At 47.5% G+C, this 16,520-nt stretch overlaps 1 protein-coding gene across 7 annotated transcripts in view; it reads right to left on the bottom strand.

The window, feature by feature from the left end:
- Positions 1-8,587, bottom strand: part of SEC16A (SEC16 homolog A, endoplasmic reticulum export factor) — a 35,416-nt gene extending 26,829 nt beyond the window's left edge. For 6 of the 7 annotated variants that reach the window (XM_033138087.1, XM_033138091.1, XM_033138092.1 and 3 more), the window contains exons 1-2: positions 8,439-8,586; positions 767-4,490 (exon numbers count right to left, since the gene is read on the bottom strand). In XM_033138087.1, coding sequence (XP_032993978.1) covers positions 767-4,417 — 3,651 coding nt within the window. In that variant the 5' untranslated portion in view covers positions 4,418-4,490; positions 8,439-8,586. Of the gene's footprint in view, positions 1-766; positions 4,491-8,438 lie in introns of all 7 variants that reach the window. The other variant, XR_004425839.1, reaches the window with a different exon arrangement.
- Positions 8,588-16,520: the final 7,933 nt, after the last annotated feature.

Raw genomic sequence — 16,520 nt, 5'->3', positions numbered from 1 at the left:
GTTCCATCTTCAACATGGGAGCCAATCTTCAAATATCTGAAGGGCAGTCACATGAGAGATGGAGCAAGGTTGTTTTCTGCTGCTCCAGAGGGGAGGATCCGAATTAATGGATTCAAATTGCAAGTCAGAAGATTATGATTAAATATTAGGAAAAATTTTCTGATGGTGAGAGCTGTTAAGACTATGGAATGAACTCTCTCAGAAGGCGGTACACTCTCCTTCATTGGAGTTTTTAAAACAGGTTGGATGTCCACCCGTCAGGGATTCTTCAGCTGTGATTCCTGCATTACAGGGGGTGGACTAGATGAGCCTTGGGGTCCCTTGCAACTGTAGAATTCCATGATTCTATATATGGAACTGCTTTTAATTGTTTTGATATTTTTCTTGTTTAATGCTTGTAAATAACCAACCATGGGATCTGATGATAAAAAGGCAAGTAAGAAATTTAATTCAATGAATGAATAAATGAATAACTAAATTTTTTAGCTGATTCCTGCATTGCAGGGGGGGGGGTTGGACTAAATGATCCTTGAGAGGTACCTCCCAACTCTACAATTCTGTGATTCTCAGCTGTTCAGAAGAGAGAAACAGAGAAAAGGGGAAAGAAAGATTTTCAATGTGGAAGCAACACCCCCCCCTTTCACTAAGCCAGCCCTTGCTTTTCCCCCTGGGCTTCCGCTAACACGCCCACCCTCCCTACCACCTCACCACCCCACCTACAGCCAACCACAGAACGGCACAGAGGAAAAACAACCTGTGAGCCCACCTGGTAATAAAGGTGAGCAGTCCTGGGGTCCACTGGAGGGTATGGCGACTGGTACGAAGGGTAACTGTTGTAGGGGTGCCCATAGTAGTAGTAAGGGTTCTGTGGCTGGATGAAGGTGGTCTGGCAGGGGGTCTGAGAAGGCGGCGGGTGCTGCGGCTCATGCTGAGAGGGGATCCCGGCTGGCTGACCAGCCACTGTCACTGCATTAGTCTGGCTGGTGGCAGCCGGAGCACTCAGAGGTTGGCTCGACGACACCGGCTTGCTTTCCATGGACGCCTGAGCGTAGGTTACCAAACCCCCGTCAGCCTCATAAGTCCTGTGGCCTGGGGGCTGCTGGGCAGAGCTGCTTCCAGGATGCACCTGGGGGTTGGACGGCACATGGGGCTGCCCTGAGGATGCTGCCTGCTGCTGCTGCTTCAGGGGGGAAGTGCCACCCGGAGGCTGCACATCTTTTGTGACCTGCTGATAGAAATGCTGTGGATCCTGAACCTCATTCTCCACCCGGCCAGGGTGAACAAACACCAGCCCACTGGAGAGTGACTGGTTATGCACCTGGGTGCAGCTGGTGGTGCTGCTTTGCTCCAGGGGCTTTGCTACCGTGTAATCTAGCACCCTGGGAAGCTCCTGGCTGCCTGAGTTCATGGATCTGCTGTGACTGCTGTTCACAGGGCCTGCAGCGAGGGTCAGAGGGGTTGACGTCACACTAGAGGCATTAGCCCTGGGCTTGCCAGACAAGTCTGAAGGCAGCCCTTCTGAAACAGTACCTTTTTGGCTTTCATGAGCTAAGTTGAAGGTGCCTTCGGAGGCTGGGTGCATCAGTGAGGGGGAAGGTTTATTTGAGGCCATTTCAGAAGTGCCGTGGGGATTTTGTAAAAAATTAGAATTTGACAGAGCAGCAGCAGAAACAGATGTCTGACCTGCAGGTCTGGGTTGCCCCAGAGGCATGTTTTCACTAAGCGAGTTTCCACTGGTGTGGATGCCCAGCAGAGGCTTATTGCCACCCCCAGGATCTTTTGCCAAGTGGCTGCTTTCACTTTTGCTCAGCTGATCAGTGAGGGAGAAATTAACTGGCTGAGCCAAGCTGTAGCTTTGATTCGGCTGGGCGATCAGGACAGGCTGGTTCTGCAGAGCCTCTGTAGGTGGGGAGGAGAGGAGGCTTGCGTAACCTGAACTCGCCTGGGAGCGAAGAGCCTCTTCTTCCCCCAGCTTGGGAGGGTTTTCCAAGTTTTCGGAAGACACATTCCCAGCCAAGGATGGTGGGTGGGGGATGGACCCTGGTGAGAGGGACTGCTGGCCAGGCAAAGCTTCCTCAGGTGGCTGGAGCACCTGGGTGGCCTGCTTGGTCGGCACCTGCACTGCTGGAGCAGCCGGGGCCAACAGCACATTCCCCCCAAAATTTGGCACCTCGCTGTGGGCCCAGAGCGTAGTGGCTGGGCTCTCACATTTTTTCCTGTTTCCCTGGGCCCTGCCTGGCAGTTTCTTCTCAGGGACTGACTGCACATTTTCCAACAAGGACCCACCGCTGGGTTGCAGAGCCCCTGCAGCACCACTCCCCAACGTGAGAGGTAAGGGGTAGTCCCGGGGCACGAAAAGGGTCTCCAGATTATCAGGAGGCTGCTCCAGGTTCCCCGGTGAGGCGACTGGGGTGGCCTGGCTCTTCTTGGCACTTGAAAGGCTCTCTCTCAGCTCAGCCACCATCTTCGCCTGGTCGGCCTCAGGGGGCTTGACCCCCAACCCATGTGACCTGACAGGCTCGAATGAACTGTTGGCGCTCGTCTGAAAGACCCCCATGGGCTTGGGAGGGCTTGGGGTGGGTGCATGGGACACAGGGCCGCTGTGGTGGTAACTCTTGCCAGGGCTCTGCCTGCTACCATCCCCTCCCAAAGGGGAGGAATCAATCTGCTTGAAGAAGCCCATGGAGGAAGATGATGATGCCTCCTCCTCTGGGAGCTTCCCGCTCTCCTGCTGGATAAATGTGCCCAGCTCCTGTGGCTGAGATGCGCTGGGGAGACTCCACTGGCTCAGGCTGCTGTAGTTGGAGGAGACACTGTCGGGCCGGATGGGGTGAGGCAAAAGATCAGGCGCTTCAAGGTTTGGCCCTCTTTCCAGACGGCTGGTGGTGCTAGACTTCGGCAGTGATGGGCCTATCAGTGAGGTGTACCTAGTCGGATCTGGGGCCGCCCCAGGAGACAAACGGCTCTGGTTTGTAGGCTCACTCGGCAGGACTTCCTGGTTCGGAACACACTCCAGGTTCTCAATGTTTTCGTACTGTGTGCTGACAGGCCCTTGAGCATCGGCAAGGCCGGCTTTGTCTTCAGTGAGGAAGGCTGCACTTTTGCCAGCCTGGGCATCATGTGGCTCACAGGTGGCTCTGAAGGGATGCTGAGCCTCCAGGCCCTCAGCTGTGCTTCCCTGCATAGGAGAGAAAGATGCTGCCGGGATCTGCTGAGAGTGGAGGGGCTGGTAGTATGTGTGGCCCATTGTCTGTTGAAAAGTGTCAGCGCTGCTGCTGGCCTGCTCGGCTCCTTCCGATGAAAGGATCTCCTCGTTCTCAGCCTCATCACCTTTGAAAAACATGGAAACCGTACCTGAATCAGCACTGGTCGGGCACTGCCTGCTGGCTGCTTCAGATGTGCCTTGTGGTTCAGCTGAGGAGTCGCTTTCTTGAGCAGTGGGGTTGCCAAGAGTGTAAGTTGTTTCAAGAGGTTGCAGGTAAAAGTGTTCTTGAGGGAGGTGGCTGGGCCAAGGGCACCCTGCTCCTGCATTTTGCCAAACAGTGTGATGGTGACCAGAGCTCTGGCTGGCAGTCATGCTGGACACATCACCATACGTCAATGGGGCCTGAGCAGCATTGTGAACGAGAGGCTGCTGTGGAGAATTCTGATGGGGCTCCATGTGGGGACCTGGCTGGGAAACACCAGCAGCAGACTGAGTTACAGCATAGTGGGTGTTTTGGGATGGTGGCTCTGGGTAGGGAGAATAAGCCTGGCCCTGAGGTGGCCCTGAGCTCACTTGGGAGGGTTTCCACTGAGGCACAGTTTGCTGGGCAGGAGAGAAGAAAGACAAAGATGCTGACAGGGAAGCAGAGTTGCTTGGATTCCCACCAGCCTCCTGCCTGCTCAGAGGCCTGTCCGGCATAGGAGCCAACCCCTGGTGCCCGCTGACAGAATTTTCAAGAGCAATCCCCATGGAATGATGCTGCCCCAGAGGGCTATGGGTACGTTTGCCAGGTTCAATGCTCAAAGGCGTTTCAGCACTGTTTGTGACTTGTGGAGCAAACAATGGCATGGGGGCTGCCACACTCGAAAACGCACTGTTTCCTCCAGGTTGAGACACAGGTGCTGCTGGGGAAAATGAGAGTAGACCATGAGGACTGTCTGCTGCATGTGGAGGAAACGCTGCTAGAGAAAAGTCTTGCACAACAGGTGGATTGCCTCTGGGGTTGTTGCTGGCAGCAAACTGGGCACCTTGTGGGGCCTGCTTGCCAAAGGCAAAGGGGTCTGTCACGGGTTGCACCGGGCCTGTAGCTGCAGAGACTGGCACGGTAGCCCGCTTGCCGAATGGGTTGCTTCGCCAATACATGTTCTGTGATGTTGCCAGTGGAGGGGGCCCCCCTGCCCCAGTGGGGATGGTTTGTGGCGGAGGCTGCATGACACAGCCTAGCTGAGTTGCTCAGGAGAATTACTGGAGGATGCTGTGGAACTGGCTTCCCTTCATGCACTCACTGCAAAGGAGGGGGGGGAGGGAGGGAGGGAGGGAGAGAGAGAAAAGACAAAGAGTTAAAGAGGCTTCCTACTTCATAAGAAGTGTGAACTAAGCTTGTGGGGGCGATCCTTTTGAGTGTTTACTGAAATACTGTCACCCAAAGGATTCGAGGAACATGTCCAATACAGGGTTATTTCCTATGCAAGATGATTTTTTTGTTCATCTTGTTCATCACAATTAAAAATGCAAATGTTTACTTGCAAATTATTATTTTTTGGAATGTTTGTAAGTATTTTAAAATGTGACAACTCAACAGGAAGTTATTCTACCACATTAGATTTTAAGGGGAGAGGAAGGAAGGCACAGAAAATTCAACATGTCAATTTTAGCATGCTTGAAGAGTTGTTAACATCAAAATGTGTTCTGGAGAAACAAGGAAATCCTTCATTGCTACATTAATTTTTATGAAGTATAACATATTTTTTTTAAAAAAGAAATATCCTGTTTCCAAAAGCTGAAAATTAATCATAGAAAAACAGAGTGCGAAGTTGTCCACATTGAAAAGGAAGTCCATTGAAGCACATGCCTTATTGCCAGGTGCTCCCACTAAACAATTTCAAGTGCTACTCTATCAAGACAGAAGCCTTCTTAAAATGAAGAGAGTCTCATAATAAGCAAAACCCTGGTAAACGTCAGCCCTTTGGAAATACAACCCTGCAGTGAGTGTTTACAACCAGCTTGGTAACTCACTGGAATCAAGGGGGCTGTGTCTGCAAATGTGTAAACAGGCACTCTCCTCGTCACCTCTTTAAGTTTCCATGCAAGCAAGTATTAATCAGAAAAAAGAGGTCCAACCAAACAGTGGCCCTCCAGATGTTGAGGGATGACCTCCACACACACAGCATGGTGGCTTCAATTGTGCTTGAACAACAATACTCCCCCACTTTAGAAAAGCCTTGCTTTCTTCCTCTCATTTTAGGCCACAGTGTTGTACCAAACAACTAATCTTGGCATGTGAAGCCTGGAAAGTTAGCAAACATGACAGTGGGCTTACCTAGGCTTACTTTCATGACTGCCCTGAGGTTTTAGATCAGGACCAAAATCTTTCATCCTGTAATGCACTGCAATATTACATGTTCCTAGAACCCCAAAGCAAGGGGGCCCCAGTCTTTCTGGAAAACTAAGAAGTTGTTGTGATCACTGCAAAATGCCTATTTCACAGAAGAAGAAAATGGATATCGCTTAGAACTCCCCCACCCCGAAACAGGTATGCACACAACAAAACAGGCAACCCTTCCAACCAAAGAGAAAGGCAAAACTCCCATTTTTAAAATTAAAAAGAATGGGGTCAGTGGATCTTGATGGGAGTCATGGGGGTGTCTGAAGATGAGCTTGGAATTTCTCCAGCTCTGAACAATGTTCCAAGAAAGGCAGAAGAATATCACCCTTTCTGATAAGCTCCTGCAATACAAACTTCCCCTGGGATATTTTGTTTAAGTATGACCTAGTTTAATTTTTATTAAAAGGGAGACATTCAGAGTGCCAAATCAAGAGTTCTGAGTGGGGAGGAGGGACTACATGTGGATCAAATGCCCATGTACAGTATGACTTGGTGGCAGTGCAGATGGAAAGGATTCTGCCCTGGATAGCTCAGTCAGTTAGAGCGTGGTGCTGATAACACAAAGGTTGCAGGTCCAATCCCTATATGGGACAGCTGTATGTTCCTGCATTGCAGAGGGTTAGACTATGATCCTCAGGGCTCCTTCCTCTATGATTCTATGACTGCAGTTGATCTACACTGGACATGATGAGCTCCACTTTATTCTGCCCTACTTAGGTTTGATCTGAGGTTCCAGGTCCAGTTTTGGGCACTCACTTCCTTTAAGATTTCTAAATGAGGACAAATTTAGTGGAGAGCAAAAGAAATAGTCAACAGCATGGAAAAATAAGTTTTGAGGAACTTGGAATGTTTACTCAACAGAAGAAAAGACTCTTAGACAGAATTACAGTGCTCTTTAAACCCCTGAAGGGCCATTATATGGAAATGACTTGTTCTGTGCTGCCCCAGAGGACAGGACTAAATTACTTAGAAGTACAGTAATGGGTTTAAGTTGTGGGAAGAGAGAAAATCCAGTCCAATGTCAGAAGAAGCTTCTTGACAGCAAGAGAAGCTGGAACGATGGAACCAATTATTGAGGGGAGGGAAGGGGAGGATGCCTTCAGGTAGAGTCTGGGCCGCCATCAGGGGGTGGGGGTGGGCTCTGGATTTCATGGAACATACTACCCTATTTGTAAGGCACCGTTGCATAAAGTGCAATGCAGATGCCTTCAGGAAAGGCCACTAGATTTTGGTTTGGACTTTCGGGCCTTGGCTTCAGGCCAACTCATCGAAAAAGCTCCCTTTAAGTAAAATCAGGGTTGTTATTAACCACAAGTTGTAAAAGGCTGGGATGCTTCCTGACTCAAAGAAAGGGCAGCTAGAAATTCCCAGGCAAACTGAATATGCTACCTGTCTATTCACCTCGTCTGACCACTAAACCAATCTCCAGGATTTCAAATAGGAGCTTCTCCCAACCTTACCTTCTGTCTGCAAGGCAGATCCCCTAATCCATAACCCCCACAACCCTTAACTACACTTACAGGCAAACACCCTTTTTTGTCACTGCCAATAATTGTTTTGAGTGATTCAGAATGTGGGATTAGGATTTAGACCAACAAAGCAGTCCCAATGTTTTTACACTGCACTCCTGGATTGGCTCCCTTTTTCTCAGCACCTGTTTCTTTTTCCTGTAGGATGATGAGCAGAAACTCAACAGGTGAAGCCATCTCTCACTGGAAATAGTAAGAGCTGCACAAGTTGCAGTCGACCCAAGTGTTTGGCAGGACATTTCCATATATTTCCTGTGCAAAAATTTCCTTAGTGGTGGAAATCAGGTCTCACAGTTATGTTCAGATATCCTTCTTCAGAGTCCACAGCTATCTATTAAGGGGGAGGGTGCCTGCAGCAGAAGCCAAAATCTTGACAGGCTGTGGCTCAGTGGTAGAACACCTGCCTTATGCCAGGTTCAGTTCCTGGAATCTCCACATAGGGCTGGGAATGGCCTCTGAACATGAAACCCTGGAAATTGCTGCTGCCAGTAGACAATACTGAGTTAGAAGGACCAAGGGTCTGACTCAGTTCCCAGTGTTCCTATAAGGTTCATGCCAGGCCAAGTTTATATTCTTTTAGACTTCAGGTGAAAATCCTTTAAACTTTCCCAAACCACTTAGTTAACTTTGGTTAGCCTGTTCTAAGTTATATATAGCTTCTCACACTCATGGGTGTCCTGAAGCGACTTGCTGTAATACAGCTTGGGGTTTCAGAAATAGGTGGGTCCTTCCCAGGCCTACCTTGAATTGCCACTAGGGCTTGAACCTGTGACCTTCTACATGCAAAGCAACTGCTCTACCTGGAAGCCTTTCTCAATCTACCTTCTATCTAGTCACATCACTTGCTTCATGTAGCTCAGCACTGTCAACATGGAGTGGCAGCAGCACTGGAGAGCCTCAGACTTTGTGTGTGCAAATCACCGGCTCTAACCACTGAGCAACATCCTCCCCTTAGAATAATTTTCGGGTCCTCATGGTTATGAATAGAAGGGCTGAATTAAACAAGAATGCCAGCGTATTTAACTTAGCATGAGTGGTGACCGAACCTGGGCCTCTCCTGCATGCATGCAAGAGGAGCCACAGCCTCGCCCTGAGAGGCTGAATTATTTCTCGTAAAGAAAGCCCGCCCGCGACCGCCGCCTCATCCTTATAACCTCTCCTTCACCACAATAGCCTGCAACGGAAGGAAGAGAGGGTTGGATAAAGGAAGGCCCTGCCAGGTAGACTGCCGCTGAGCCTGGAGGCTCCACCTTTATCCCCGCACCGGCGTACTCCGCCCTCCCCTTCCTAGGCCCCCGACACCCCCGGAGGGACTCACCTGCTTACCGCCCGCTCAGCATTAGCACAAGCAACGCCAACCGGCTTCAACGGTGCCTCGGCGACAGACAGGCAGAAGCAGAAGCAGCAAACGCCGCCGCCATCTTGGAACATCCGGCAGCGCAGACGTGTCACGTACGCCCCTTACCATGCGCGTGACGCCATCACGGCCGGCCGCCCCCTGCTTTGACCGGCTCCTACATAAGGTAGAGATGCATGTAGACTTAAGAAAAGTGATAAATTTAGACTCGTTCACGATTTCACTTCCGAGTTCACTTGCCAAGGTTTTTCTTTCTTTTTTTTACTCCGCGCCCCTTTTGCTTCTTATGAGCTTTTCTAAGAGCCACGACGACTGGAAACTTTGGCTGCCTGAAATGCCTTGCATTTAAAGCATATTTCCAATCCACCCCGCAAAAGATCGTGGGAATTGCAGCTTGCTTAAAAGTGCTAAAACAGTAGCTCTGAGGTGTGGTGAACTACAGTTCCCAGAATTCTTTCGAGGGGAGAATCGCTGTTACATTACAAAGATGTCTACAAACGTGACGAGAAGGTTGGCAACATCAACCTCGCCGTGCGTGCATCCCTTGCAGACGATCACAGTGTCTGAATCCACAGCAGTGACTAGAGGAGGAATAAACAAAATAAAAAAAATCCTTCCAGTAGCACCTTAGACCAACTAAGGTTCAGATACACTGAAATAGAAGTTACCAGACCCTAATATATAGTGAGAGAGTGAGGAGGGGTGTTACTCAGAAGGGTGGTGGGAATGGGTGATTGGCTGATGGGTGTGGAAAACCTGTTGATGACTATTTCAGTGTATCTGAAGAAGTGTGCATGCACACGAAAGCTCATACCAAGAACAAACATAGTTGATCTCTAAGGTGGTACTGGAAGGATTTTTTTATTTTTATTTTTTTATTTTGTTTTGACTATGGCAGACCAACACGGCTACCTACCTGTAACTAGAGGAGGAATGACTGCCAGGAAGAGCACAGAGAGAAGAATCGCCATGGTGCACCTGTAACAGTGAAACCGGGTGCCTTCATCTGCCCCAGATGCAACAAAACATCTCTCTCCCATATCGGTCTCTACAGCTACATAAGGCGCTGTAACCTTCCAACAGATCAACATCTTAAATTAAACTTTCAAAGGCACACTTCTTCATGATCTCCCGAGACAGAGGTATGCTAACAACGTACAAGTGCCCTTTCTTGGGGTGGGTCAGAATCGGAGGACTCGATCCATAGAAATTGGGATCAGAGTGCCTATCTGTCATCTGTGTTTGTGTTCCGGTGGGAGGAAACAGGAACTGTAGGATGGGCATGCTGCTCCTTATTTTTTATCTCTACGGTTTCGTCCGCCGTCAGTAATTCGTTGCTCGGCGTTTCCGTCCTCCGCCCCCAATCCCTGAGTCAGTTAAAGGAGATGCCACGGCGATCCCTTTAAGGAAGTTCGGAACTTTCCGGCGGGAGGAGGCGGAAAGAGCCGAAATCATTCACCGGCTTTTCAGCTCGGAATCTTTAGTGCTTGGAGTATGCTGGCTAAGCGCCCCATGATCGTGCCTCTGAGCATGGACAGAGTTCCCTCGCCCTACACGCATTTCTTGAGCTTGTGAGACCCGGAGGGAAGGACGCTCATTCCTCCCCCCCCACTTTATTACGAACATTTTATTTTTATTTAGTTTTAAATTAAAATCATTTCCCCTTCTCCATAAAAGTTTTGCAACCCAAATTTAATTTACATGAAGATGCCTGGAAAAATTTTGAAGGTCAGGGTGGAAGCTCAAGCCATTTGTGCTAAAATGCTCCCCAAATCTGCATCTGCATCCACACTGAATAAAATAATAATAATAATAATAATAATAATAATAATAATAATAATTTATTTGTACCCCGCCCATCTGACTGTGTTGCCCCAGCCACTCTGAGTGGCTTCCAGCAAATATAAAAGCATAATAAAAGATTAAACATTAAAATTTTCCCTATACAAGGCTGCCTTCAGGTGTCTTCTAAAAGTTGTATAGTTAATGATCTTTTGACATGAGGGCTGCTCCCCCCCCAAAAAAATCAAGTAAATATAAAAAAAATACTTAACTGACCAATTGTGTCACAGATAACTTGGTTCTTCCTCCACCCTGCCCTGCAACATAAATCCTGCCCCCCTAAAATAAATCCTGGCTATGCCAATGCCATTGACAGCAGTGAATCCAAAATGACCCCCAGGCTATGCACCTGGCCCTTCAGGGGCACTGCTACCCTATTCATTTATATAATATTTGTTATTAACAAATAAGTTTCCCTGCTTCGAATACAAAGCCTTTTTGTATTGTTTTATCACTCTTTGTTTGCTGGTCTCCTTTCCTTTGGGATGGGGTACAAATTTAATCAATAAATAAAGGCCCTGAAGGGGGAATGCGTTGCCCTTGTGCTCAGGTCCTGTTTTTATAGGTTTCCTTTTGTGTAGGGTTGCCAGACATCTGGAATTTTCCGGACATAGGCGGTATTCAGCGCCCTTAAGCAGTGTCTGGGTGGAAATTGCTGAAGTGTCATGGCAGCCCATGTCGGTAGCATAGATGTTGGTGATTTTCAGTTAAAACAGCTCAAAAACTCATTTTCTTTTGTTAAGATTTCTTAAAAAACAAAACAAAAAGCTCAAGAACTTTTCACTTATTAAAATATGGCAACCCTACTTTTGTGGCACCTGTTTGTCCACTGAGGACAGGATACAGGACTGGATGGATCCCCATCAGTGGTGGACTCTGGACTCTCAAATGTAACAAGTGCCCTGTGAAATGCTAAATAAACGTGGTGCCCTTGCTACCTCTCGCACTCTGTTCTGCAGCTTTGTTGTAGCATCCCCTGCAGCACTGCAGATACACTGATTGCACTAACCTAAAATCGCCTCTGACCACATTATTCCTGACCCAGCAGCCAGGTTCTTATTATCAATGACCATAGCTGAACTACGGTATGTAACTCGCTCCTGCAGGAGGCACCAATAACCACAACTTGGATGGCTTTAAAGGGGGACTGGACAAATCCACAATGGAAGAGGAGACTACTGCGATCTAATAGCCACGATGGCTGTTTACTGCCTCCAATATCAGAGGTGGATTGAATAGTTTGCAAAGGTGAAGGGAGTGCTGTTGTGTTTTCAGGATTCCCAATGCCTATCTGGTTGGTTGCTTTGAGACAGGAGGTTGGACTAGATAGGCCCCTGTGTTGAACCAAAGGTGAACTGTTGTGGAAGATTTGCTAATGCCATCTTGGTAGTCAAGATAAGCCCACAATTAATTGGTAGTTGTTGCAAAAATGAGCTCAAATATGTTTATATTCACTTGCTTTGATATAGGCTAATTGTCTTGCTTTGATGTTACTTATCTGTGGGGTTTGGGGTGCTGGGCTCTGAGCCCAGAAAGGGGAGCCTTTAGTTTTTGCCACCTATGCCCTTATCTGGTTAGGTGAAGTGATGGGCCGTCTTGTGATGTATGCTGCTTTGTGTATAAAGAATGTATGGACGTTTGCTTGGGTGTGGACATGCCATCTCCTTGCTGCAGTGTCCATCCCACATCTGTAAAGGCTAGGAGAACTGGCAGGCTGCTTTGCTGTAAGTCTACATCTTCTCTAGAACTGGCCATTCTGATGTTTTTGACATCCTTCTTTGGTATTCCTATACCCAGCCACTCCCATGATCTATAAAGCCTTAAACGGCTCAAGACCACAATACCTCAAGCTCCACCTCCCCATATGAACAACTGCAATCACTATCTGAGGCCCTCCGTGAGAGGTCCAGAGGGTGACAACATGAGTGTAAGCCATCTCTGTAGTGGCTCCCCATTTGTGGGATGCTCTCCCGGAAGGCTTCTCTGGTGCCTTCATTACATATCTTTAGGCACCAGGCATAAACATTCCTCTTCTCCCAGGAGTCCACCACCTTCTGAGAAAGTCTGTTCCACTGTGAAGCAGCTCTTACAGTCATAAAGTTCTTCCTAATGTTTAGCTGGAATCTCCTTTCATGTCATTCGCTTACATAACAGGACTTCCAGAGGGTGTGGGGACTCTCCAGTACAGATTTTGGGGGAACACTTTGGGTGGGTGGGGGCTTTAGGAGTGAGGAGAGAAAGGTGAAGTCCTTTTGTGGAAGAAGTCCACTTCTGTGGTGTTGGATTCTGCCCCATGATTTGTTGAGCCAGATGGTGAGAAACCAGTTGCAAGCAGCTTTTACCATCAGAAAGTTCTTCCTGATGTTAAGTCAGAATCTCCTTTCTTGTAACTTGAAGCCATTGGTTTGGGTTCTACCCTCCAGAACAGGAGAAAACAACCTTGCTCCATCTTTCATGTGACAGCCTTTTAGATATTGAAGATGGCTATCATATCTCCTCTCAGTGTCCTATTTTCTGGACTAAACATACCCATCTCCCTCAACCATTTCTCGTGAGGCTTGGTTTCCAGACCCTTAATCATCTTGGTTGCCCTCCTATGCAAATGTTCCAGTTTGACAATATTCATCTTAGATTGTGGTGCCCAGAACTGGACACAGTACAGTGGTACCTCAGGTTACATACGCTTCAGGTTACATACTCAGCTAACCCAGAAATAACGCTTCAGGTTAAGAACTTTGCTTCAGGATAAGAACAAAAATTGTGCTCTGGCGGCGCAGTGCCAGTGGGAGGCCCCATTAGCTAAAGTGGTGCTTCAGGTAAAGAACAGTTTGAGGTTAAGAACGGACCTCCAGAATTATTAAGTTGTAGTCTGATCAAGGCAAAATAGAGTAGGACTGTAACTTTCCTTGATTGGGCCACTATATTTCTCTTGATGCAGCCTAGAACTGCATTAGCCTTTTTTGCCGGTGCATCACACAGTTCATTCATGTTAAGGCTGAGATCTACTAAGACCCCTAGATCCTTTTCACATATACTACTGACAAGCTAGGTATCTTATATTTTCTGCCTACTTATTATTGTATAACTGCAGAAGTGATACTGATATTGATAGATTACTGTGGTGCATTATACGTAGGGCTGCCTCTGAAGACTCTGAACTTCTGCTAATGCAGAATTCAGTGGCCAGGTTGCTCACCAGAGCAAGACTGTTTGAGCATATTACACCAATCCTGGCCCAACTGCACTGGCTACCAATTAAGTTTCCAGGCCCAATTCAAAGTCCTAGTTTTGACCTATAGTGCCTTAAATGGCTCAGGACTGCAATAGCTCTAGGACCGCCTCTTTCCATATGAACCTACCCGGATCCTGAGATAATCTTCTGATGCCTTTCTTTGTGTGCCTCCTCCCCGAGAGGCCCGGAGGGTGGCAACAAAAGAACGGGCCTTTTCTGCAGTGGCTCCCTGTATGTGAAATGCTCTCCCCCGGGAAGTTCGCCTGGTGCCTTCATTATACACCTTTAGGCGACAGGCAAAAACATTCCTCTTTAACCAGGTCTTTGGTTGATTTGACATCCTATGCCCTTTTGAAATGTGGGTTTTTTGGGTGGGGGTTATTGTTTTTATTTTGATTGTGTTCTTTGTTGTTTTATATTCTTTGTGGTTTTATATTTTTATCCTGTGAACTGCACCGAGACCTGTGGATATATGGTGGTAAAAGGTAAAAAGGTTAAGGACCCCTGGGTGGTTAAGTCCAGTCAAAGGCGACTATGGGGTTGCGGTGCTCATCTCGCTTTCAGGCCGAGGGAGCCGGCATTTGTCCACAGACAGCTTTCTGGGTCATGTGGCCAGCATGACTAAACTGCTTCTGGCACAACAGGACACCATGACGGAAACCAGAGCGCACAGAAACGCTGTTTACCTTCCCGCTGCAGTGGTACCTATTTATCTATTTGCACTGGTGTGCTTTCAAACTGCTAGGTTGGCAAGATCTGGGACAGAGCAACGGAAGCTCACTGCATTGCGGGCATTCGAACCGCTGACCTTCTGATCAGCAATCCTGAGAGGCTCAGTGGTATAGACCACATAAATTCAATAAATAATAAAATAGTAATACTGTGTATAGCATGGAGTGAGATTAAATGAGCATTGGATCTCTTAAGTATATTTGGATCTCTTTTCGCCTCCGAGACTAGAGAACTGTATCTAGTAGAATAGTTCATGACGTAATAACTGCCACAACACCAGTGATGTTGTTGTTGTTGTTGTTGTTCAGTCGTGTCCGACTCTTCGTGACCCCATGGACCAGAGCACGCCAGTGAGGTTAACTCTATTCAAAGAAACAAACAACTCAGGAAGTGAGGCCTAGTGAAGACCCCTGCCTTCCCACAGCTGCCTAAGTCTCCTTCTCCCCTGGATCCTTCCCAAGCAATCTGAGGCTCTGTGGATGATGTGCCTGTCTCTGCTCCTTTCTTGAAACTGAAGCACTTTGTGTTTCTGGTGTTCCTAAATGCTTAGCTTTTGAGTGTACAGTGGCTAAAAAGCTCTCCTTTCATGCTGATGGAGTGGCTCCAGGACACTGGAGGTAGGGACCCTGCTGTGACCTCATGCCACCCCTAAACACCTTGGCACATGGGCTGGGGGTGTCCCTTTGAAGCCTTGGGAGTCACTGCCAGTCAGTGTTCACAATACTGAGCCAGATGGATGGACCTTTCTCTGATTCCATGAAGGTATGCTGGCTGTTTGCAGTAATGCACATTGACATGGAGACTCTACGAAGGGCTGGAAATGCCTTTGCTTGAAATCTTGGGAGATGCTGCCAATCAGTGTCCAGAATATTGAGAAAGAGAAGCCCACGGGTTGGCTCAGTATGTAAGATTCCTACATTCCCAGGAACATGGCAAGATGTTCCCAGCAGCAAACACTTTCTGTTTCTCCCGGGCATGCAAAGTGTCTTCGCTGCAAAAGACTAACCCTTATGGAACTCAAGTCAGTGAAACAGTTCCTTTTGCAGTGATTTGCTGTGTCCCCCCCCCCCAATGGGGATCTGCTGCTGCCTCTCCTTTATTTATAATGGAAAAGGTCAATAGCAGAGATCTCAGAGCGGCTGAAACATGCAGGCCCCACCTGACAAGGGGGATTTAGCGGCCAGAGTTAAATTTGCAACGTGGCTTCTGTTTTGCAGCAAGGAGGGCTCACCTTTCAGGGTCAGTGCTTAAAAGGGTATTCCTCAAAGGACTCTCATTAAATTGGGGCGGGGGGGGGGGAAGGAGTTTCCATGGGAAAATGCCCTGCATTTTTTTTTTAACATCCTGATAAATGAGTATAATATCTAGGCAGGATTTTGATGAATCAGCAAGATGCAAGACTACTCAAAATTGCTGGCTGCTGGAACTTAAATTTTTACAATGTTTTTTTAAAAAGTAGGAATTTCATCCAATGTTGATACTACTCAGAGTAGACCCAGCGAAATGAATAAACCTATCCAGTTTAATTTCAATGGGTCCACCAACTTACTTGGATACACCCTTAAGTAACTTTAAGCCTTACCAGACATAAAGTGTTTTGCTGCTTGAAGCAATCAATGTACAGTGTCACCTCAGAAGTTGAATGGAACCCATTCCGGAAGTCTGTTTGACTTCCAAAATGTTTGGAAACCAAGGTGCGGCTTCTGATTGGCTCCTGCAGCCAATCGGAAGTCGCGGAAGCCCTGTCAGACATCCAGGTTCCAAAGAACGTTCGCAAACCAGAACATTCACTTCCAGGTTTGCGGCATTCGGGAGCCAAAACGTTTTGATTCCCAAGCTGTTTGTCAACCAAGGTACGTCTGTATTTTCTTATGAAGCTCCATTAAAAATAAAAAAAACTGTTATAAGAATGTTAAGAGTATGAGAGTTGGATCACCTAATTTAGCACCTTTGTCTTCAACAGTGGCCAAACAGATGCTCCAATGAGAAGCCAACAACCAAAACCTGAGCACAACAACAGCTATTCCCCCACCACCACCTGTGATTCCCAGCAACAGACTCAGGATTAAGAAGAAAAAACACATTTCAACTTTTATAGAATTTCTAGATGCCCCGGGGGCATGCTTTATTGCAAATCAGTTAACAAAAAAACAAAAACAAAAACAAAAAATACATCCTTTTGCAAACTACACATTTTGCTTGAACATTTTTATTTCTTATGGAAGGGTGCTTTTTTT

Source organism: Lacerta agilis, chromosome Z (genome assembly GCF_009819535.1).
Source record: "Lacerta agilis isolate rLacAgi1 chromosome Z, rLacAgi1.pri, whole genome shotgun sequence".
Classification (NCBI taxonomy): Eukaryota; Metazoa; Chordata; class Lepidosauria; order Squamata; family Lacertidae; genus Lacerta; species Lacerta agilis.
Note: the sequence above shows the minus strand (reverse complement) of the source record. Positions and strands in the feature narration are given on the sequence as shown.